Source organism: Lonchura striata, chromosome 2 (assembly GCF_050655825.1).
Source record: "Lonchura striata isolate lonStrDom1 chromosome 2, ASM5065582v1, whole genome shotgun sequence".
NCBI classification, from domain to species: domain Eukaryota; kingdom Metazoa; phylum Chordata; class Aves; order Passeriformes; family Estrildidae; genus Lonchura; species Lonchura striata.
Window position 1 is genome coordinate 22,594,584 of NC_140704.1, and position 21,529 is coordinate 22,616,112.

At 39.5% G+C, this 21,529-nt stretch overlaps 1 protein-coding gene across 1 annotated transcript; it reads left to right on the top strand.

Moving 5' to 3' along the window:
• Positions 1 to 11,697: 11,697 nt before the first annotated feature.
• Positions 11,698 to 19,880, top strand: STEAP1 (STEAP family member 1). The gene is made up of 5 exons (XM_021551714.4): positions 11,698 to 11,859; positions 14,820 to 14,924; positions 15,728 to 16,240; positions 17,669 to 17,833; positions 19,428 to 19,880. The coding sequence occupies exons 2-5, from the start codon at positions 14,832 to 14,834 to the stop codon at positions 19,683 to 19,685; spliced, it is 1,029 nt and encodes a 342-aa protein (XP_021407389.2). The 5' UTR covers positions 11,698 to 11,859; positions 14,820 to 14,831; the 3' UTR covers positions 19,686 to 19,880.
• The last annotated feature ends 1,649 nt before the right edge of the window (positions 19,881 to 21,529 follow it).

Here is a 21,529-nt window from a genome sequence, read left to right on the forward strand (position 1 = left end):
AAATATGAGCATCATGGAAGATATCACTTGAAATCTCCCTCCAGCATTAATTATCTCTTATGCTCTAGGATTTGTCAAAAGCTTTGATGAACAGCATATGCTGGCTCACATGCTGGCACCTTCCTTTTCAGCACCCTTGATAACTTGGTGAACTTCTGTTCATAGTGGATTTATGAAGTAAACACCTATTGTAGAAAAAAATCAACAACTAAAAAACAAAATTAAATAATCTCAGTGAAAATATTCATTTGTTTACTTCTTAACTCACCTTTCTGTCTCTTTCACCATAAGTTTTTACCTCCCTTTTGAAGTATTTAATTACAGTGATTTCATTGCTTAATTCTTAGTGTTTATTACCTCAGAAAGGCTGTTTCATGTAATTCTGTTAGTTTAGGAATAGACATTTTCATTGTGTTTTTATTCTTGTTGGACATGGCTTAACCCATTTCAGTAATTAAAACAGATTTACTCTCACTATAAAAACCATAATTGACACAACTTTTTAATTCCCATTTGTTCCTTCGAGTGGTAGTTATATTCATGCTCAGACTTCACGCCTTGTTACAAGTTTAACAGCAGCTTAACAAGTTATTGAACACCAACTGAGTTATGGTAACTTTATATGCTCCTTTTCTTAGTGTACAGCAGACGTGAGATATTGCAGCAAAACATAAACTAAGAAATGCCCAGGAAACCAAAAAAATACCCAGCCTTGTACCCCAGGTGCCTCTGTCAGCAAGGCACTGTGCATGCCCACCACTGAAATCACAGCTGCTTGCTTGTCTAGAGTTCAGCTTCAGGGGAAAGCAAGCATTGAGTCTGATGCTGACCTGCATTTTGGAGCTTTTGGTGTAAGAGCTTCTTAAAAATTGCCAAAGTCTGTTGAAGTCAGTGGCAAAATATCTGCCCTTGACCTCAATGACCTTTCAGTGAAGGTTTCACCCCTACAAAAACTATGTGCTAGTTTAAAATCACTAGCAGAAAACTTGGCTGCTGCAAGCTGGAAGTTCTTAGGGCTGTATCAGGACATGAGCATGTTCTGGCACTGTAGCTGATTTAGTAATAGTAGTACTGGGGAAGAACAAAAAAAGAGCTTTTCAGAGAACCTAAACAAGATAAGATCCAACATTATTTGTTTATTTCACCTCACCCAGAGCTTTTCTTCATCATATTACAGGACTTCATGCAGCTTTTTTTCTCAAAATGAAGTCACCAGCATCCAAGTTTCCTGTTTCTCCCAGATAAAACAAGATATTTGAATTAGGACAATGGAAATTCTTCTGTTGTTGGCTTTTGTTCTTAAAAAACAGAGAAAAAAGCCAAACTAACTAAACAAACAAAAAAATCCCACTGTGATACTGAAGTTTTACTCTTTAAACCACAGAAGATGATCAAGAATGGAGAGGGGAGAGTAGAAGGTGTTTACCAGAAACAGAGTAATGTAATATATTTTCCAAAGTATGCTGTTCTGAAGAGGGAAGGCTGTCACTGGGAAACAGCTGGCTATGTGGAAAAGTCAACAGCTGGGATCAGGAGGGAGAATATACTGGAAGCTGTTTTTTCTTCCCTTGAGCCAAAATACAACTTTATGTGTTTCAGAAAGATAGTTAGATGAATTTGTGAATGAAAGTAGAGGAGGTCAGCATGGCAGTAAGGGGAGGAGCTATTTAATGAGAAAGTTTTGTCATTTCCCATGCCATCAGAACTCAAAAGCCTTTCTAGTATAAAAAGGGTTTGCTAGCATATGGATTAACTTTGCTCCTGTGTATTACCCTATAAAAGTACTGCTGTTCAAGGGTAAAAGCAAAACTAAGTATTTTTATGCAGTATGTAAAGGACCACAACATTTTTCAGTATGGAATATTCTAACACACTAATTAAATTGTCCCATAATTTATTAAGGAATTTCCACAGAGGACATTCTATTGTGTTAAGCCATGTTCTTTTATGATAAAGAAGGAAAATTCAACCAACAATAACACAACACTATCTCACATGTCAGGCAGACATGATGCTGAATCAACTCCAGAACAGTAGAATTAGGCACCATTACCAACTATTCTCAAATTAATTATTCCATTTTAAATACAAGCCAACTTGTTTCTCAGCTCCAACGCAGCCTTGTTTATTCCAATCCACATGCAATACTCTACACCAAACAGTTTCAATGCTTCATTTAGTACCTCTGACTTTACAATATAACTACATTTTAGAGCAAGCAGAAATATTTGTGGGGGGAAGCATATTTCTTATTCTCTTACATAATTTCTAGCCCTTTTACTTAGTTACAATTGTATGTATACATATCTAGTACTGGCACAGTATTTACTCATTTATGAAAATTCTTGCAACATCTGAATGTTCTGTGTGAACTTGCATTTGAAATTAATGTATTACCAGAACTTATTTCATCACCATTTTATTTTGCTCTACTGATCTGTTAAATGTGTTACACCTTTCTTCCTTTCAAAGGCATTATAAAAAACCTGACCTATCTTTTTTTTTTTCCAAGGGTTACAAATAACTATGTATGCTTTATACAAATTAACTGTGCAAAAAACATACTAAGACAGATTTTGGGTTTTTTCTTCAACACCAATGCAGTAATAATAGGGCAGAACTCAGTATAAATATAACTAAAACTGGAAAAAATTCTATAATTTACTTGTATAATTTTACCAGCACCATTATTGAAATATACTAAATTCTCTAAATTCTTTCAACTATTTTTATATCAGTGACTTTTAAATAATATAGAAACAGATTATTTGAGTTACTTTTAAACAAGACAGTCAGGATAAGTAATGAAAACCAGGATTTTTAACTTCTGTAAATATAAAATAACACTTGTGAACCCAAAATTAAGTAACACTAGACTGCAAAGCACAAAGGATACTAAATTACATCTATTCATAATACTTCATTTTAACTTTCCCTTCTAAGTTGTATTTTGGTACTTTATATTAGGACTATTTTTGTTTTGCTGAAAGCTCTAAATTTACAAGAAGTAGGAGTTGGTAGAATTGGGAATGGTTTAGTCATTAGTCAATCAAAAGGAGTATCTTCTTACAGACAAAGATAAAAGGTTTATAGTTTACCACACCCGTTTGTTAATGAACATTCATTAAATACCACTATAGTAGTCATTAGGCAAGGACCTCAAAGACACTAAGGCATCCTTAAGCATATCAGCCAAATTCAGTTTCTTAGGCGTGCAAAGCACCACAACACCTAAAGCCTTGCAGAATGGAATTCACAAAGCTCCAGATAGTTATTTTAGGAAATAAGAAAGAAGTGCTTGTAATCATAGGGGATTTCGTAAGTGAGTAAAGGATAAATAGCAATGCTCAACCCCTTGTAGATCACCGGAATATTTAGGACCATAATTCCTGTCTTTGAAGTCTCTATTTTCTTTTTCATGAACCATTGACTAAGTCAGGACAATGTTATCAGCTGACACAGACTAAGAAGGAAAAAATATCATATTGTAGTTTATGCCAAAACCAGGGCTGTTACAGATCCATATTGACAATCAGAGAAATATAATAATAAATCATTTTGAGAAAACCTTGTGTCCTTAGCTTTGCTGCTCTTTAGAATGCTCAGACTGGGTTTCTCTACACTGTTTCATCTTCTAATATTGTTTTTGAAATTAGATATGAGACAAGTCACATGCAATTTTTCTACTAAGTAGTTTAAAGAGTTTCTGGCTTGACTCTCATCTGTGTGAAGCAATTGCCAAGCTAAATTTGTCAGCCTGCAATGATGAAATCCATGTCAGCGTCTATCTTTTCTTTAAACTACACTTGCACTGCCTCCACTTTCATTGAGATCTTGATTAGAATTGGCAGAGACAGAATTTTCAGAGGACCATTAATAGTAAGTCACCTTAGGTCAACAACTCTAGTCAAAAATGTGTGCCAGATTAAATAGAAAAATAGCAGAAAAGCAGACTTCTACTCTATAATTCAAGTAAGGGCAATAACCAAACAGAAAAATTATGCTAAAGGAGATTTCTGACTACACTTCCTCTGAAAAGCTTAATAATCAAGCTCTTGTGTCATCACTCAACCTATATTCAAGTTAGTGCACTCCCAAATCCAGCTCCTGAAACCATCCACAGTCATTAGGGTGGAGTTTCACTTCAGTCTTTTCACAATCAATGCAATCTCAACCACAGCCCATCAGGAATATTTCTTTAATGTTTACATGGAATTTCCTGTGTTTCAATTTGTATCCAATTTGCCTCTTGTTCTGTCATTGAGAAATGCCTGTCTGTTCTTTACTCCCTGGTATTTACACATAGATAAAACATCTCCATGCCTTTGCACCTCCAAGCTATGCAGCCTATCTTTGCTTATGTCAGATGCTCCAATCCTGTACCTGTCTGTCTCAGCCCTCTCTGGACTCATTCAAGGATGGAGAGCCAGAACTGTACACAGCATTCTAGATGTGGACTGACAGAGAAGGACAACTTCTTCCTTCAACTCTCTGGCAATTCTCTGCTTCCTGCTGCCCAGGAGATTGATGGCCTTCATTGTTTCAAGGGTGCTCATGTTCATTTGGTGTCTCCCCAGGACCTCCAAGGCCTTTCCTGACAAGATTCTTTCCAGCTGGTCAGCCACCAGCCCATTCTGGGGTACAAGTTTTTTTTTTCTTCCTAGCTGCAGGACTTAGCTGGATTTCACATTGGTCCATTTCTCCAGCCTGCTGAAGCAAATCTGAATGATAGCACAATGGCATACCTACCCCTCCACCAAGTTTTTGCATCTCCTGCAAAGCTCATTTGTGACAGGATATTAGATGGAAGCTTAGAGATTTTCTCTGGAACCTGCTGCATGCTAGAGCCTGCTGTTCTTGCTCTGCTTGAGTTCCCTGTCTCTTCCAGCCCTGCCTCATTTCCTGCTCCAGTTATTTTTTGAATCCCTGCTCTGCTTCTAAAGTAGACCAGTGCCCCAGGCAGTGAGAGTAAGTCCAAAAAATATCTAATTTTAGAGATAATATCTTGGATTATTTCTGACAATTAGCTTCAGCTATCTAGTGCTGTTTGTAGCATGAAGTTAGTGACATAAAATAGTGCTTCTGATGGCAGGAACATTTTACTTTTAACCACGGACAGCATTCTTGAACAGTCAGAATCCTAAACTAGAATTCCAGTACTAACTGTATTCATGCAATAGTTCCACATAAAAAGTATTTTCCAAAAACTGGATAGCAGACAAATTTGCTTTATCTAAATTAATTACGGTATTATTTGATTAAAGTATTTAAGTAATTTCAAATGCATCAGCAGGTTCTGTTCCAGTTGTTTAGAGTGCATCAAATTTCTAACAACATCTGACAAACCTAGGATCTTTTTCAGTACCTCAGGACCCTTAACACTCTTACCCTTAAGAATTTCTCCCACCTGGTCACTTCACAAAGGCATTTTACTAGCTGATAAATTATATATAAACTGTGACAAAGTCAATTCCTTGTCTTCTTTCAGATTCCTCTTTAAAATGAGGAAGCTGTTGCTATTACAATGGCATCCAGCAGTTGAGACAGCTATCATCACACTGGACAGTTATCACCACAGCCTGACATCCAAACTATCACCCTCTCATTACATTTCTAAAACCATGTTCATTTCAGCTTCCTCCCCATGTGCTTGCATCACTTGTCTCCAACTGTTTCTCATGTGAAACCTACATCATTGCCTGCAGAGAAGTTGTCAGTGCCTGAGGTTTGTGTCTGCACCACACCTGACAACAGGTACTGGGGTTTGTAGGCACTAAAGTGATAAGAAAAAATTTGGCCAGTTTTTGTAGTAGGTGTAGAGCCAAAAAAGTCCTTACAAACTGTAAGGATTTTAAAATATGGTATTGGAACAAGATTTTCTGATAAACTTCTGAGGTAGACAACCTGGGAAAGAACATGGTTGTGGGAGGGATGCTACATTTCAACAATTTTGTGTCATCACATGCCTTTGCACCTCCTCATGGGAAGTACAATGACATTAGAATGCCATTCCTAAACCACTGTGCTGTTTTGGCTGGGGTAGAGTTCATTTTCTTCACACTGGCTGGCATGGGGCTGTGTTCTGGATTTGCACTGCAATCAGTGCTGATAATAAAAGATGTTTTTGTATTGCTGAGTGGGGCTTGCACAGAGAAAAGGCCTTTTCTGTTCTTCACCCCATCTATGAGGGGTCTAAGGAGGCACAGGAAGTTAGGAGAGGACACAGCCAGGACAGCTGACCCAAACAATATCCCAAACCATAGGGCATCATGCTCAGTATATAAAGCTGGGGGGGAAATGGAAGGGAGGATGTTTGGAGTGATGCTGTTTGTATTCCCAGTCACCGCTACATTTGATGGAGCCCTACTTACCTGGAGATGGCTGAGCACCTGCCAAAAAGTGGCTTTGCTTTCCTTGTGAACATAGCTTTTTTCTTACTTATCAAAATGTCTTTATCTCAGCCCATGAGTTTTCTTACTTTTATCTTCCCAATTCACTTCCCCATTGCATTGAGTGGGGAGTGAGGAAGCTGCTGCCTGGAGCTTGGTTGCTAGTTGGGGTTAAACAATGACAACCACAAAATCCATCAAAGAACCACAGCCACAAGCAATAGGCCACACTTTTTCACAAGATATGGTTCAAAGCATTTTAATTTCTATGGATTCTTGTAGAAATACTGTAAAACCTTATCTTTTTTAACAATTAGAGGTAATTAACGAATACCCCTGCATACCACAGCAAAAAAATATCACTGCTGTTTGCTATTACATAGTCAGATTTAAGCAAAAAGTTCCCTGTAAAAAAAAAAAAGTACATGACCGATATTCTGTCTTTTTATCAGTAACCCTTTCCCTGTGAGTCTATTCCCTTCCCTGTATTCTTTACATTTTACAGCCTTGAAGTGTGTCAGGGTTGCTGTGGCTTTGTTGTTGTTGTTGTTAATCTGTATATAAATTACTGTTATTTTTATTATCACTGTTTTCATTATTGTAAGTATTTAAAGGCAGCTCTATACCCAAGCTGCATGTGTGTGGTAAAATCCTGAAATCAACAAGACTTCACAGAGAAGTACCACAGCTGCCTCAAAGGATAACAGGAAAATTTTAGATGTTATGTAAGCAAAAGTAGCAAACACACTGGGAAGGGCAAGCATTTCTTTAAGAGTATGTGATTATTCCCAAAGAATATCACTGTCTGAATATTTTTTTTTTTTCTTAACTATAAAACAAATTCTCCTGTCCAGCTTCCAAGAAACAGCATGCATTATCAGAAAGGAATGCTATGAAAACTGTTAGTTCAAAAAATTAACAATGCAAGTGCTTTCTTATATTTGTCTATAAATTATATACTTGAAATCCAGAATCGAATTTTTTACAGGGAATGAGAAAAATAAAATACTGCTATTCTCCTCTACTTTGAGTTATTTTTCAACTCATTTCATTGAACTTTAACTGTGGTGGTCATGTGGTCTTTACTTGTACTTTCAACAATGTCTAAAAGTATCAGTTAAAAAAATTATTTGAGTGTCATGTGGCTTTGTTGATTTCTCATAATTCAAGAGAAGTAGTACATAATTTTGTTTTTTACACATGTTGGACAAGATTGAACAGCCCTCTCAAACAATCTTGAGCCTCTCTGTTTTTCCACTGTAGTTATTTTCCTCAGCTTCCCGTTACTTGGCACCGATGACTTAAATCCTCCAGAGGAATTCAACTGTTTCAAGTAGCTTGAGTGCCACTTCTTTGAATCAGGATTTGTGTGATAAATCCAGGCCAAGTAAGAAATTTTTTTCACTTTAACAATGTTACTCACTAAGAACAGCTGGTCCTTTACTACATGCTCATTCAGCAGGGAATATCTGACGCTTATCTGATCTCTTTCTGACATATTCCCTTGGATAAAGAAGCTTATTAAATGACAGTAAACCAAATATGTTTTCTGATGTCTCTGTTCTCAAACGGCCTTAGTCCACAAGGGACAAACACTCCTTACCAGCTGCATCTGCAACTCCCAACTCACAACATGAACACAGGACATTTGCCACTTCCATTCCCAACTCCTATTTAAGAGTCAACACTGCAGTTTCTTAGGCTGTAAATTCAAAATCAGGTTAGATTTGAATAAATTTCAAAATAAATTTTCAAATTCTTTCATAATTTTCCAAATTCATACATGGTTCTTTGTAGCACCTGCATTTTTATGTTCCTTTTCACCGACTGCTGGAGTTTGGGGGTTCTGAGAAAGAGTTCTCCTGGTGTCAGCTCACATATTTCCATGGACAAAAACATTAAATTCCATGGGCAGTTAAATTTTCTGTGCATTGTCCCACTCAAAGGAAGACCCCTATCAATATCAGATCAGGTCCTAAGCTGCAGTAGGAAGAGCACTGCCAGCTGGTCAAGGCTGGTCCTCCTTTCCATTCCCTCAGCCCCTCTGAGACTCATCTGCATTGCTGTGTTCAGTTGTGGACCCCTCAGTACAAGCAAGACACAGATGTACTGAAATGGCTTCTGTGCAGGTCATCATGAAGAGGATTAAAGGACTGAAGCACTTCTCCTACAATGACAGGTTAAGAGAGCTGGAGCTATTCAACCTGGAGATCAGAAGGTTCATGGAAGCTCTTAACATTACATATGAATACCTGAGGGAGGAAGACAGTAAAGACTATGGAGTCACACTCTTCTCAGTGGAGTTCAAAGGAGAGACAAGAAGCAATGGACACTATGAGGATTTTCACTATCTTCTCAGTGAAGAATATTTCCCTAGTACCCAATGTGAACCTTCAAACTGCCATTTGTGATTCCTGACTGCTTTTACACTCACTGGCACTACCAACAAGAGTTGGGTTTGCTCACCTTTGTACTTTCCCTTCAAGTATGGAGGGTTGCTACTAAGTCATCCCTTAGTCTGTTCTTCAGCAGATGAAGCAAGCCCAGTCTCCCCACGTCTCCCCAGGAAGCATGAGCTGTGAGCCCTTTACCACCTTGGTAATCCTCTAGTGAACACTTCAAGTGCCATCCTGGAAACTCAGTCACCACTTAAGCATTTCAACCTGGCTGAACCCAGCCCATTTGCACTTGGTTAAATTACAGGGAATAGTTTCCATCTTTCTACACCAGTTCCCCCTCTGTAGCACCATTTCTGAGTCACCCAAGGGCATGCTGTAGTCATCTTGCTGACACTCGTAGTCACACTTAGCTTACTCAACAAGTTCTGAGCAAGACTGTTCGTGTGATTATATGTAGGTCTGTGTGTTACTGGAACACTGCACCACTTTTCCAGCCATTTGGCAAGTTGCTTTCAGAACTCCTAGTCTGAAGAGCAGTTGCAGAAGGAAATTGTCCTGACCACAGACTTCCCCATGTAGGAACTCTGGTAAATCTGCTATCAAGATTAAAGAACTGTCTGGAAAGCTTGTTAATTATGCAATATTTCTTTCCTCCAGAAAATGTAATCAAGCATTAATTCCCTCATGTTCTTGGTCAACATCACACACAGACTTCGATCAGAATATAGAAGGAATAAAACACAGATGGACTAAGATAGTATCACCAGAGTATTTCTGTTGTCTGGAAAAAACCCTAAGACACTTCAGCAACCACGAAAGTATTGTTCTTTCTCCCCCAGCTTGTACATGAGTTAAAGCATATTGACACTATTCTAAACCTCTGGAACTAGCCATACCTGCACAACTTTACATTCTTGTCAGTGACATCATGCCTATACTGCATATGCCAAGAGAAATTTTCTCATTTTGAATCAATTCCTGATTCCTGTGGAGTTTCCTACCTTCAGCCTCAGACTTCTTACAAAGCACATCTCATAAATACTAGTTCAAAGCTGTGAGTATGCACTGGTATCATCTGGGCATAATGGCTTGCAGGACTGCCATGCAGCTTGCTTTCCAGTAACCATTCTAATATAAGTAGCACTTTGAGTGATGTGGAAGTCATGCCTTAGGGTAGGCATGAAAGGAAAGATTTCACTAGCATTTGAATCTATTTCCACTTTGTCAACACCCACGTAAAATCAGCTTTCCAATTTTATTCACAGACAGACACCTAATAGTATTCAGGATGCAGACTGGAGGGGGATTGCTTGTCCAGAGATACCTAAAAGCATTTGTGCCAGAACAGCTTACCAGGTACATATTTAATAGCCAGGTTCACACTCTGGCTGGCTTTTCATCTCATCTTCTGAGAACGTGTATGCAGAAGCTGAGCTCTTGTGTGTTTTATGAAAACCCTAAGGATATCTTAAGGATATCCTTAAGATAGTATATTCTGTTCTTAAGACAGTATATCCAGATGCGGCAATCTCTCAGAATCTTGAGCTTTTATAAATGTAGTTCCCATAAGACCAGCTTACACCAGGGCTGAGAAGTGAGAGGGCACTTTTGCCAAGGAGTTCGCTAGGAACATGCTTTTAGCCCTCCGGACTGCAAAGTCTCGTTAGCTAGGGTTGGAACCGCCCGGCACACCTTGGCACAAGCAGCCTCCTCCCCTGCGCTCCCACCGCCAGGCGTCACCCTGCTGATGGGAACGGGGAAAAATCCCAAACCGACCGAGAAAAAAAGGAGCAGGGAAGGAAAACAAACGGCGCTTGCACAAAGTGAGAGCACACCCAAGTTAGCATCCCTTGCAAAAAAAGTAACTAATAGAAAACATGTGGGAAATAGCCTTTATGCAAAGCACAGAAAAATATGCTAATAAAGGTAACAAAAAAAAAATATTAAAACTTAAGCTTTTAACACAGGAGATACAATTATTCTGTCTCCTATTACTTCTAAGGCAATCTCCTATTTTCTTCAAGATGTAGCATTCAGTTGGAACCTACGTCCATTTAACATCTACTGAAAAGGAGAAAAAAAAAATCCATTCCCCTCCCAAGATGCAAAGACATGGAATTTGGCATCATTTCTGGGAAGACATCCTGACGAGGATACAATGAGCTCTGCATGAAAACATTTCTGACACAAACTGGCCACATGTTCTTCAATGTTAGGATGTCAAAATATGCACTAAAACAGAGATTTCACAAGATAAAGATAGCTTACACTACTGTGTGACTAAAATCTTAGGAGACAAGCTGCCTTTTCAAAATCGCCAGCAGCGGTTAAAAACAAACAAACAAACAACAAAAATCTTACAGATCATGGTACTTTAGGAAAAGAAAAATTAAGTGAGGACTGCTCGTATGAGAAGCAGGGATGAATAGGGCATGTTGTCAGGTTAGGAGAGTGACGCGTTCGGGGGAACGGGCAGGCACGGGAGAGCGGAATGCCAGGAGAGCAGAAGGGCTCCCGGGATCCGAAGCGCTCGGGCCGCGGCGGGCCCGGGGCGCGCCGTGACCCCACCGCGCACCCGGAGGAGCGGCGGGGCTGCCGGCGGAGGTCCGGCCGGGGGAGGCGAGGGGCGCCGGGGGAAAGCGCACCTCGGCACCACCTCCCCCTCCTCCCTGCGGCGGGGCGGGAGGCGGCAGGTGAATGCGCCCTTTGTCCGGCAGACCCACGGCCGGGCGCTCTCTGGCCGGCCGCTGTCGGACGGGAGCCCCGCGGCCGTCCCGCCGCTGCTCGGCACGGGGCCCGGCACCGCGGCGCGGACCGCCGGGCGGAGGGGAGCGGGATGGGCGCGGAAGGCGGGGCCGGGAGGGGAGGTGGAGGCTGCGGCCGGTCTCCCCCGCCTCTCATCTCCTCGGAGCCCGGCGGGCGCTCAGCTGCTGACCCGAGGCCGCCGTCCCCTGCGAGCGGCGCCGCCGGGCGCTGCCCCCCGCGGACGGAGCCGAGCCGGGGCTGCCGCTGCTGTCGGCGCCCGCGGCGGGACCTGCGGCGGGACGGAGAGGCCGGGCGGCCGGGCCGAGGTGAGTGGGCCGGGCCGGCCGGGCGCTGGCCGAGCCCGGAGCCGCCGCGGAGGTGCCGGCGAGCGCCCGGCGGCCGGGCTGCGGCGCGCTCCGGCCCGCCCCGCCCGCCACGCGGCCGCGCCGCGCCGGGCCGGGGAGCGGGCTCGGGCTCCCGGGGGCGTTCTGGCCGAGGGGCGCCGAGCGACGCTCTCCGCTCCCACCCTCTGCGCTTTCGTTCAGTTTTCCACCGAGCTCAGCAGAATTTCTGAAGAGCATGGAAAGTTACGAACTCGCGTGCCGAGTGCCTGCAGTGTCCTGCACGATGCAGCGGGCACTTGGAAAGCGAGACGCTTTTGCCCAGCAGTTTCACGATGTAATTTTCTGATAGTGCCGAGAGAGGGGTGCAGGAACTATCCCGCACCTCTTCCATCACCTCCTCGTTATTCTCATAGCCTGTTTATATTACCCGGTTTTCTTTTTCCGTGGAACCAGTCCTGAAACCCCTTGCTCAGGAAAACCGCCCTAGGACTTGGGATGATTTTTTTCTCGGGATGTCTGCACAGTGTGGATCCCTGATAGCTCGGCGTTACAATGAGCATGCTGTCTCGGTACAAAATTCAGTACTGTACTCACAGCACTGGAAACTCGGCTTTCTGCAGCAGGACAGCCTCCACCCTCTCTGACAGCTGCGTCCCAGAGCAGAAGGGATGTGCACCGAGGATGGACGTTAATATAACTGTTTGCTTTCATAACAGTTGTGAGTTAGATGGCTAACATTGTCTCTTGCAGTACCCCTAGTTTTTCTTCATATGTATTTCAAAAATACATACAGTCGAGATGACCTCTTTCTGCCAATTTGTAAGGCAGTGAGTAGTGAATTGTAGGTGCTCTTCTTTTAGGGTTTTCAAAGGCTATTACTGTGCTTTGTTACTGGGAAATAATTTTGTGTTAACTGGTATCAGAAGCCAAGTGGAATATGATGGTATGACACTTGAGTTTCCTTGCATGCAGTTGCATGGCTGAAATCCATACTTCCCTAGATGAACACGTGCATTCATTCACACACACTTTCTTTTTTCTTTCTGTCTTGTTTTCTGCTGCATGAACCTTTAACGCTGTATTTAACATTGTATTAAATATTGTATCCCAAAAAAAAAAACCAATAAATAAGCTTTCAGGATTAGCACTGGCATTCTAGCTCATGGGTTGCTTTTGTTCACATCATGGTATCATTTATTACATCCTCATCAATATAAACCCTTAACTGGAAACTAATAATGGACACCTTGTTTCTAAATTTTCTGAATGAAGAGTGATAGGAACATGAAAACTGAATGAATCAGGCTTTTCCATACAGAGCTTCCCAAACTAAATTATGTTTTTGGACCTCTAAGACAGTGTGGTAGCCAGAAGGTAGGCCTCAGAAATGATGGCTGCCTTTCATATTACGAGTTCCTTAAAAATAGATGTGGGGCTCACTGTATGTGTTATTAGGTTTTTTAAAGGTAAGATCACCCTACTAAGTTCTATTAGTAAACTATTCTTTGAATTTTAACAGCTTGAAATGATGTATATTGAAACATGTAGAAGTAGAAATTTTAAAATCTGAAGCTTTTTGAAGATACACGATGCCCCAAAACTTGTGATAAAATCACCAGAACTAGCGCTAGGAATAGGGAGGGGGGGAAGAAAGTGTGCCTTCATGAGTCCATGCTTTCTTGTGTGCAGGATATACAAAGGATAACCTTTTCCTACACCATTAGCTGGTGTAGGAATGGCTTAACAGCCTGACCTTCAGACAGAACTCTTGTTGACCCTCCTCTACAACACATAACTCTGAAGGGTTATGCTCAAAGGGAGAGCTGACTACCAGGAGGGAAAAATCCAAAGAGAATACTTCAGCTTCAGGTACCTGTTGGCCTGGCAGAGAGCAAATCCTTATAGCAGACAGTAAAATACTGTAGGACTCATCCACTGAAGGAACCAGACACAATAAAAGAAGGAAAATTGTCTGATTTCTCCATATAATTTCCCAAAAGATTTATGGATCTAAAAGAATCAGTAGTTAGAAAAAGGGTTTACTATCCAGTAATTTGGCTGTTTGGTGGGAAAGTAAATGGAAGAGCCATCTAGTAATTTTCTTAAAGGTTGTCACAGAAAGTCACCCTGTGGTATGGCATCTGAGCTTCCAGTAGCATGGTGCCAGAGCCTCTCCTCCTGCAGTGTGCAACAGTGTGACACACCCCTGGCAAGTCCTATTGCAAGGTGCTTTCAGGCCCTGTATTTATTTTACACTCTTCAAAATAATGTCTTTCCTGCTGTCCTAGGATTTTCAGAAATGTCTCTTTCAGTTTATCAATTCTCTTCCTTTTTTCTTCTTTTTCTGCCATCTGATTTTTTGTCATTCCTAATAGCTTAGAATCATTTCAGCTGCTACTTGTGGTGATGAGTATTGCCAAAATACCTGGCAACAGCATGAGTGAAGCTACAGTTTCTTGACCATCTTGAAGGGAGAATACACCTCTAAAGCCCCAGAGTGACTGTCAGGTAGACCAATCCTAAACCCTAAAATATATTAGAAACCACATCTCCATGGGCTTCTTGCATCAGAAAATCTCATTAACTTAAAATCCATCTTCACAACTTTTTACATGTTTTTTATGCAAGCTGTTTCAAACTAATTTATTGTCATTTAAAACTTTAATAATGCATTCATTCTGCTGGTGACAGGCTTAAATATTATTTTTCATTAGTAATTTTGTTCTATTGATTTATGCTCTCTCTTATTCTTTGCTTTACCCAGGAAATAAGCTGAGTTTTTTTTCCATTCTCAGAGGACAGCCTTTCCTTTCCCTAGTTGATTCTGCCTTTTCCAGCAAATGTGTGGAGGACAAGGAAGAAAACAATTTGAGGGAAAATAGGCCTCAAAGTTCCAGTATGGCATTTCAAAACCTGTTTTACATCCTGTATTTGTTTTGCAGGGAGTTTCCACAATGGAGAAAAGAGAAGGTGGTAATCATGCCATTGATCAGAATGCAGGTCAGAGCATCATGCCAAGAAGAAATACAGGAAATCTTAACTACTTGGTAATGTTTCTGTTAAAAAAAACCAGCTCATATGTCACATAGAATATTGCAATTTTTGATTTACTTTTGTCCAGAGACAGTGTTAGCATCACTCTGGCATATCATGAATATTTCTGAAATGTTGTCACAATATTGACATGAAGAGATTAAAAAGATAGATAACATCTCATTTAATTTAATCACAGTCCATGTTAAAAAATAAACAAAGTTTGAGGCAGCTAAAAACTACATGAGGGAGCTGCTAATTTTATTTTACCAGATGAGCAAAACTCCATAGAAATAATTTGAGATTTTTACGCAGGAATATAAAATTTATCTTTGGGGGAATCTTCATCATAGCAACATTGCACTCAGGAAGTTTTCCACATCACACAAAAAAGGTCCAGAAAAAAAAATCCTTTAATCCTTTCTTGTGCGTGGTATTTGGGCTACATCATCAGGTTTATAGCTGAAATTTGACATTTGAAATCTATAGCTTATATAATAAGTAGCTGAAATGATGCTTTACATAATGTAATCCTTCCTTCCTTGCAATATAGTTATCTTCATGGAATGAAAATCTATTTTAAAATCACTGCAGATAATGAAGAACGGGAAATCTATACTTCAAGTGCTTTACTTACGTGCCGACTATGCTGTTTGAAATACTATGTTTCCAAGTTACCTTGTCTTTAACAGTGCATATGTTTTGTATATGGTTCCACTGCAGTGAGTTGTAAAAGCTGTGATGGCAAATACTGTCATTACAGAAGTTTCTAATCTTCTCTTGAACTCACTTTGTATTTCCATTCTGTCCCTTCCAGAATGTGGATATGCAGGTTGCCAATGCATCAGAAGCAGCTGCACTTTTTGATTTACATCAAGCACACCATTTTGGTGAGTTTGAACATTCTTCAGAACAGCACTGCAAGCAGGATCTGTTTCCTAAGTGGCACTTGCCAATGAAGATAGCATCTGTGATCTCATTATTAACATTTATTTACACTTCCATGAGAGATGTCATATATCCTTTTATAACCAAAAAGGAAAAGGTTTTCTATAAAATTCCAATCCTTGTCATAAACAAAGTTTTACCAGTGACTTCAATTACCCTTTTAGCACTAGTGTATTTACCAGGAATATTAGCTGCTAGTTTCCAGCTGTACTTTGGCACCAAGTATAAAAGGTTTCCCCAGTGGCTGGATAGATGGATGTTATCAAGGAAACAATTTGGACTTCTCAGTTTCTTCTTCGCTACACTGCACGCCTGCTATAGCCTGTGCTATCCAATGAGAAGATCCTACAGATACAAGCTGCTGAACTGGGCATTCCAGCAGGTATGATGGGCACACAAACACCAACCCTTCTGTATTCAGAAAATCCTTGCAAATCTGATGGAGGAAAGCCATTTTCATTGCCTTTGTTTGATTTTCAAGTACATTTACAGAGAGCACTGTTCAGGGATGGAGCAGGACCTAGTTCCCAAAGTAATAGAGTCAGGAGTCATCACAGCTGTGCCAATGTATATGAAATAATTTTCTTAATTTGGGATTTTTTTCCATCTGTAAAATGCACAAAATTGTATCTCACAGAACATTTAAGTCTTGAGCGCACTGTTAGCTTAGTGTAGATTTCTTCTCTGGACCAGTGAAATCTAGAAAAAAAACTGAGCACTGAGCACAATGTTTTTAGACACCTTTGCAAAGTGAACCAGCCAGCAGTGAAGGAGGGCTGAGCTAAATCACAGTAATCTGTATTTGCACAAACTAAATGTGTGAATACTGATGGCTCACATTTGGACTAATGCACAGTACTTCGTTTAAAGGTAGGATTTCAATGACACTTTTGATTCATGGTCAATAATTGGCTCGCAAAGCTCTCCAATGTCCTCTATAACAAGAGAGTTCCTAATGCTCACTTATTTCCTTGGATACCATAAGTAATGCATTATTAGGAATATTTCAATATAAGGTATGGACTGCAAATATGTTTTATTACCCCTGAAGTCTTTATTATTAAAAATCATTAAAAGCACAATATGATGATGTCAGTAGATTCTTAAGGTTTTTGTAAACAGTCAAATTACCTGTTGAAAACTCTGAAATCAGCTTTACTGGTAATCTGATTTAAATGGATTATTAGAAATTTCCTTGAGATTCCAGTCTTGAAGATGTAGAAATTATCATATTTGGGGCATATTATGCCATGGTGATGACTAGCAGGATCAAAGTGCTGTTGCAGGCAGTTGTAAATAGAATAAAGAAGCTTTGACATCGGTTTATTAAAATCACAAATATACCAAGTTGTGTTTTTTTTAAAAAAACAGAGCTAAACAGCTACCCTGTCAGGATATTTTTATTAAGAAGGCCTGTTGAATTACCTCCCTGAAGTAGAGCTGTTAAAATATTTCCTGTTGTTATAATCTCCCTGATACAGTATTTAGCCATACGTGGGTTTTTTTTCTTGTCAAAACCAAGATTCATCCTTGCTGTGAAGGCAGGTTAAGAGGCCTCAGAATCATGCTCTCCTGGGCTGAGACACTGATGATCTAAATTCTTCTCTCTAAAAGCTCACCTTCTCTCTGGAAATACTAGTGAAGACTGCCATCAGAAGTAAATAGCAGTTACATTCAAAGACATTCAAACAAACCAAAATACTGATTTTCTTTGCTTATTTCATTAATATTATGGTGAAAAAGTGAAATTATATTTAACACAAACAACCAAGTGTGCCAGTCTGTAATTTTTATGGTGTTCTTTTGGCAGGTAAAACAAAAAAAAGAAAATGCCTGGATTGAACATGATGTTTGGAGAATGGAGATTTATGTGTCTCTAGGAATCCTCGGACTTGCTTTGCTGGCCCTGTTGGCAATAACATCAATTCCATCTGTCAGTCACTCTTTGACCTGGAGAGAGTTCCACTACATTCAGGTGAGCATGAATATCATTACTGCATGTTGTTAGTCCCATTTGTAGAACTGTATGTTATCAGCTAAGACCATTAGGAGTTGGAAATATCAAACACAAAGTTAGTGAAACCAATGGAAAAGTTTGTTCAGTGCTCTTTGTTAACTGGTTTGTGAGAAATGTTCTTTCCATTACTCTTTTGTCAAGAGAATAGGGTGTTGTGTTCAGTTTATAAAATGGAAAGAAAAGACAACTCCATACCACTTTTTTTTTCTCCTCCTGACTTTGTGACCAGCAGCAGTAGTCCCTTTGAGACCTTTTCTTAGCTGTGGTGCTGAAGTCATCTTCTGGGTATCTTATCTCTGTGGAACATCCCATGTCCTGCTGAATTTGGAGAAGGTGGCATTGAAGCAGTCAATGCTGTTCCTATATGACACAGTGTATTCTGAAAGAGATATCATAGAACAGATGCTGGGTAATCAAATCCAGCCAGTCTTGAGTTTGCTACAGCTGTGCTTGTTTCCTTAACCCGGCACTTTGGGTTGCTCTCGATTCTCTTACATCATATGCAGTAATAATCAGGGTGGTTCTGCTAACATCAGTATGGTCACACTAGACTTAAGCAAGCGTTGGATCAAGTCCTCAAACACCAAAATCTGAAAATTCAATAATCTGCTAAGGACCTGACATTTGAAAATTTGATTTATATTTTAAAAGCAGATCTGAAGTGTATAATCACCAATTATTGATTTGATATTCTGCACACTTTATGAAGTCTATAATTTGTAAGATAAACAGACAGAGAATATAGAAAAGTTCAGGAGGAAGTCTCCAAATGCATGACTGCTTTCACTATTGAAAGACTGTGGTGAAGAAATCCAGATGAGTAATACTTCTGTGTTGGACTTACTTTATAAACAAATAACCTTATTACTTAAAAATCATGTTCTGTAGCAGAACAGCAGTTGGAAGCTGAAGCATTCAGCATTTGGAAATACAGTGTTCAACTTCACTGATGAGTCCAAGATTATTAAGTGACAAGAAATTTAGAATTACTAGTAAATTTTCTTTACTCCTGAATTTTGTAAACAAGCTAAGCCAAATTTACCACTGTAAATGAAATTAAGGACTTGAGTTTCCTGTCATTTTGAAGGGCTTTTGCCATAGTACTAGACTTCCTTGAGTTTGTGATTTTAATTTAGCTTAAATTTTTTTCTCTGCAAGTATTAAATTAATCCCTTAATATATCTGGTTTTGAACTTATAATGATTTATCACAGAATTAAAGTAATTTAGTATACAGATGGAAATTGAGATATTCAGAATTGAGCATGTTTCAGGAATAACCTGTAATCTCTCAATCTCTTCTATATTTTAGCTAAGTATCATAGCAACACTTGAAAAATGTGCCTCTTCCATTTTCTTTTACAGTGGCACAATGGAGTACAGTTGGAATCTTGACTTATATTTGTTACCTTTTCATTTAAAGCCAATGGTTGCTTTTTTTTAACTTGAGCATGTTGGTCAAGGCCCATCCAGATTTCTGTATTTGCTTAACAGATTACTTTTTTGCCAAGTTGGGAAAAATAAATAGCTTGCTATTTTCTTTGTCTTTTCAGAGCAAGATGGGATACTTAGCCCTTCTGCTATGCACTGTTCATGCACTGGTGTTTGCTTGGAACAAGTGGGTTGATGCTAACCAATTCATCTGGTATACGCCACCTTCATTTATGATTGCAGTTTTTCTTCCTATTGTAGTTCTGCTTTGTAAATGTGTACTGCTCCTCCCATGTTTCAGGAAGAGGATAAGAAAAATCAGAAGTGGTTGGGAAGCTAAGACACAAGCCAATCAAACCACCATAACTTCCAGACTGTAGATCAAATATGAACATTTCCTGTCTATATATCTAAATATGCTCAAAGCCATTACATTTTCACTCATGAGCTCTGTTTTCACATTTGCTATAGATGTTTCTTTCTCACTTTTATTTTTGACTTCAGGATCATGAGATACTTGATGCAATTTTGTTGTTTTCAAAGACAGCAAATGAAAACATCTATTTTACACTTTAGTCTGTTCAGTGTTTTGTTATTTGATTATTCTTTCTCTTGACTCACTGCGTTTAAAATCCAAGTGTTTCATTGTCTCAATCACAGTTCTTTTGTATGCAAAATCAAACACAAATAATTTCTGCAGATGACCACAGAAAGTAAAAAAAATATTACACCACAGAGTCCAGGAATGCTTTCTGCTTTGCACAGCCACATGTGTACCTTCATTACATCTCAGAATTATAATAGGACAAAAACTAGAGTATTTACCATCCCATTGCCTCTTAGCACCTGCAGTTGTGTTTCAGTCTGCAGTGGGGACCTTGGCATAAGAGCCAGACAGAAACTGTGTATTCCTGTCAGGTATTGGATGTACACAACTGGGCAAGCAGAATTACAGGGATCTTTACAAGGTAAATATGTCCTGAGGCTTGGGCACAGTCTAAAAAAAGGGATTTTAGACTCAGATTTCCATCTTCTCCAGGACTAGGTGTGTCTCTATTTACTTGAAACGATAAAACATTTCCCATTTTTTATTCCATGAGCATATTCTTTTGTTTCTGATGCTGGAAATTTTCCATGCTTTTGACCTAAGCCTGCAGCCCTTGACATGTGCTAAACTTTATTTGCACAAATTATTCCAGTGGGATAACTCCATCAGGTAAATGTGTTTTTTTGTTTACTCTAGGTCCAGCACAATTGTGTGACTGGAAGAAAAACATTAAAAATAGACATTTGAATCTTGCCAATGACTTGGTGAGATTTTCATGTTAAACGGTTTCCAAATGCACTTGCTTTTACAGAAATTTTCCTAATAACTTTAATAAGCTCACTAAATCCTACTTTCCTTACATTGCATAGGTCCGGCTGAAAGTTTTAAATGAATAATTAATTAGTTAGTATCTGTTTTGAGGTATGTTATTCAGCAGTAAATATTTCACCCAGCATGAGGAACATTTCTGCCAGTCTGCCTGCAGGAGCTGACTAGGACGTGGACTTGATGCCACCTACTCCTCTAAATGAGAACTGTAATTGGTAATGGCTTTGGTATTAAAACAAACAGGAAAACAACATATGCCTAAAAAAATGTAATACACAGTGCTAATGAGTCTGTTTTCTTTTTCTGGACTTTTACATGGAGCATAAATAACAGACAAATTAAATTGCTACAGGGATATAGCATTTTGTATTTTCCAGGTTGTGACCATTCAATTATTGCAACTTAAAAGGTGGTCGTTTTAAAATTTGCACATAATGTAATACTGTGAAAGTAACTGGGGACATGGTGACCTATGTAATATAGATTGAATTCTGTGGCATTATGTATCAAACCAGTAATGAATAGCAGAGGCCAAAACCCTATAATACAGGAAGCTGGACTGTCATGTTAATCTAAGAAGTTTCTAACAGTGGAACTGTATGGTGCTCAATGCATTTGCATTTATATTTCCATGAATTAAATAAATCTTTAATAAGCTCTATGCACTTGTTACAGAAGGTAGTCCAAGATAGCAAAACTTCATTCCTTTCAACCAGTTAATATAGTTTGAATTTATAGCACAAATTACAGGGGCAAACCAATTTCAAGATCATTACTATCCAAACTGACCTTTTGTGCTTATCGATCAGCTGGGGATATTAAGCACACTTCAGACTTTTCTCTCTAGCA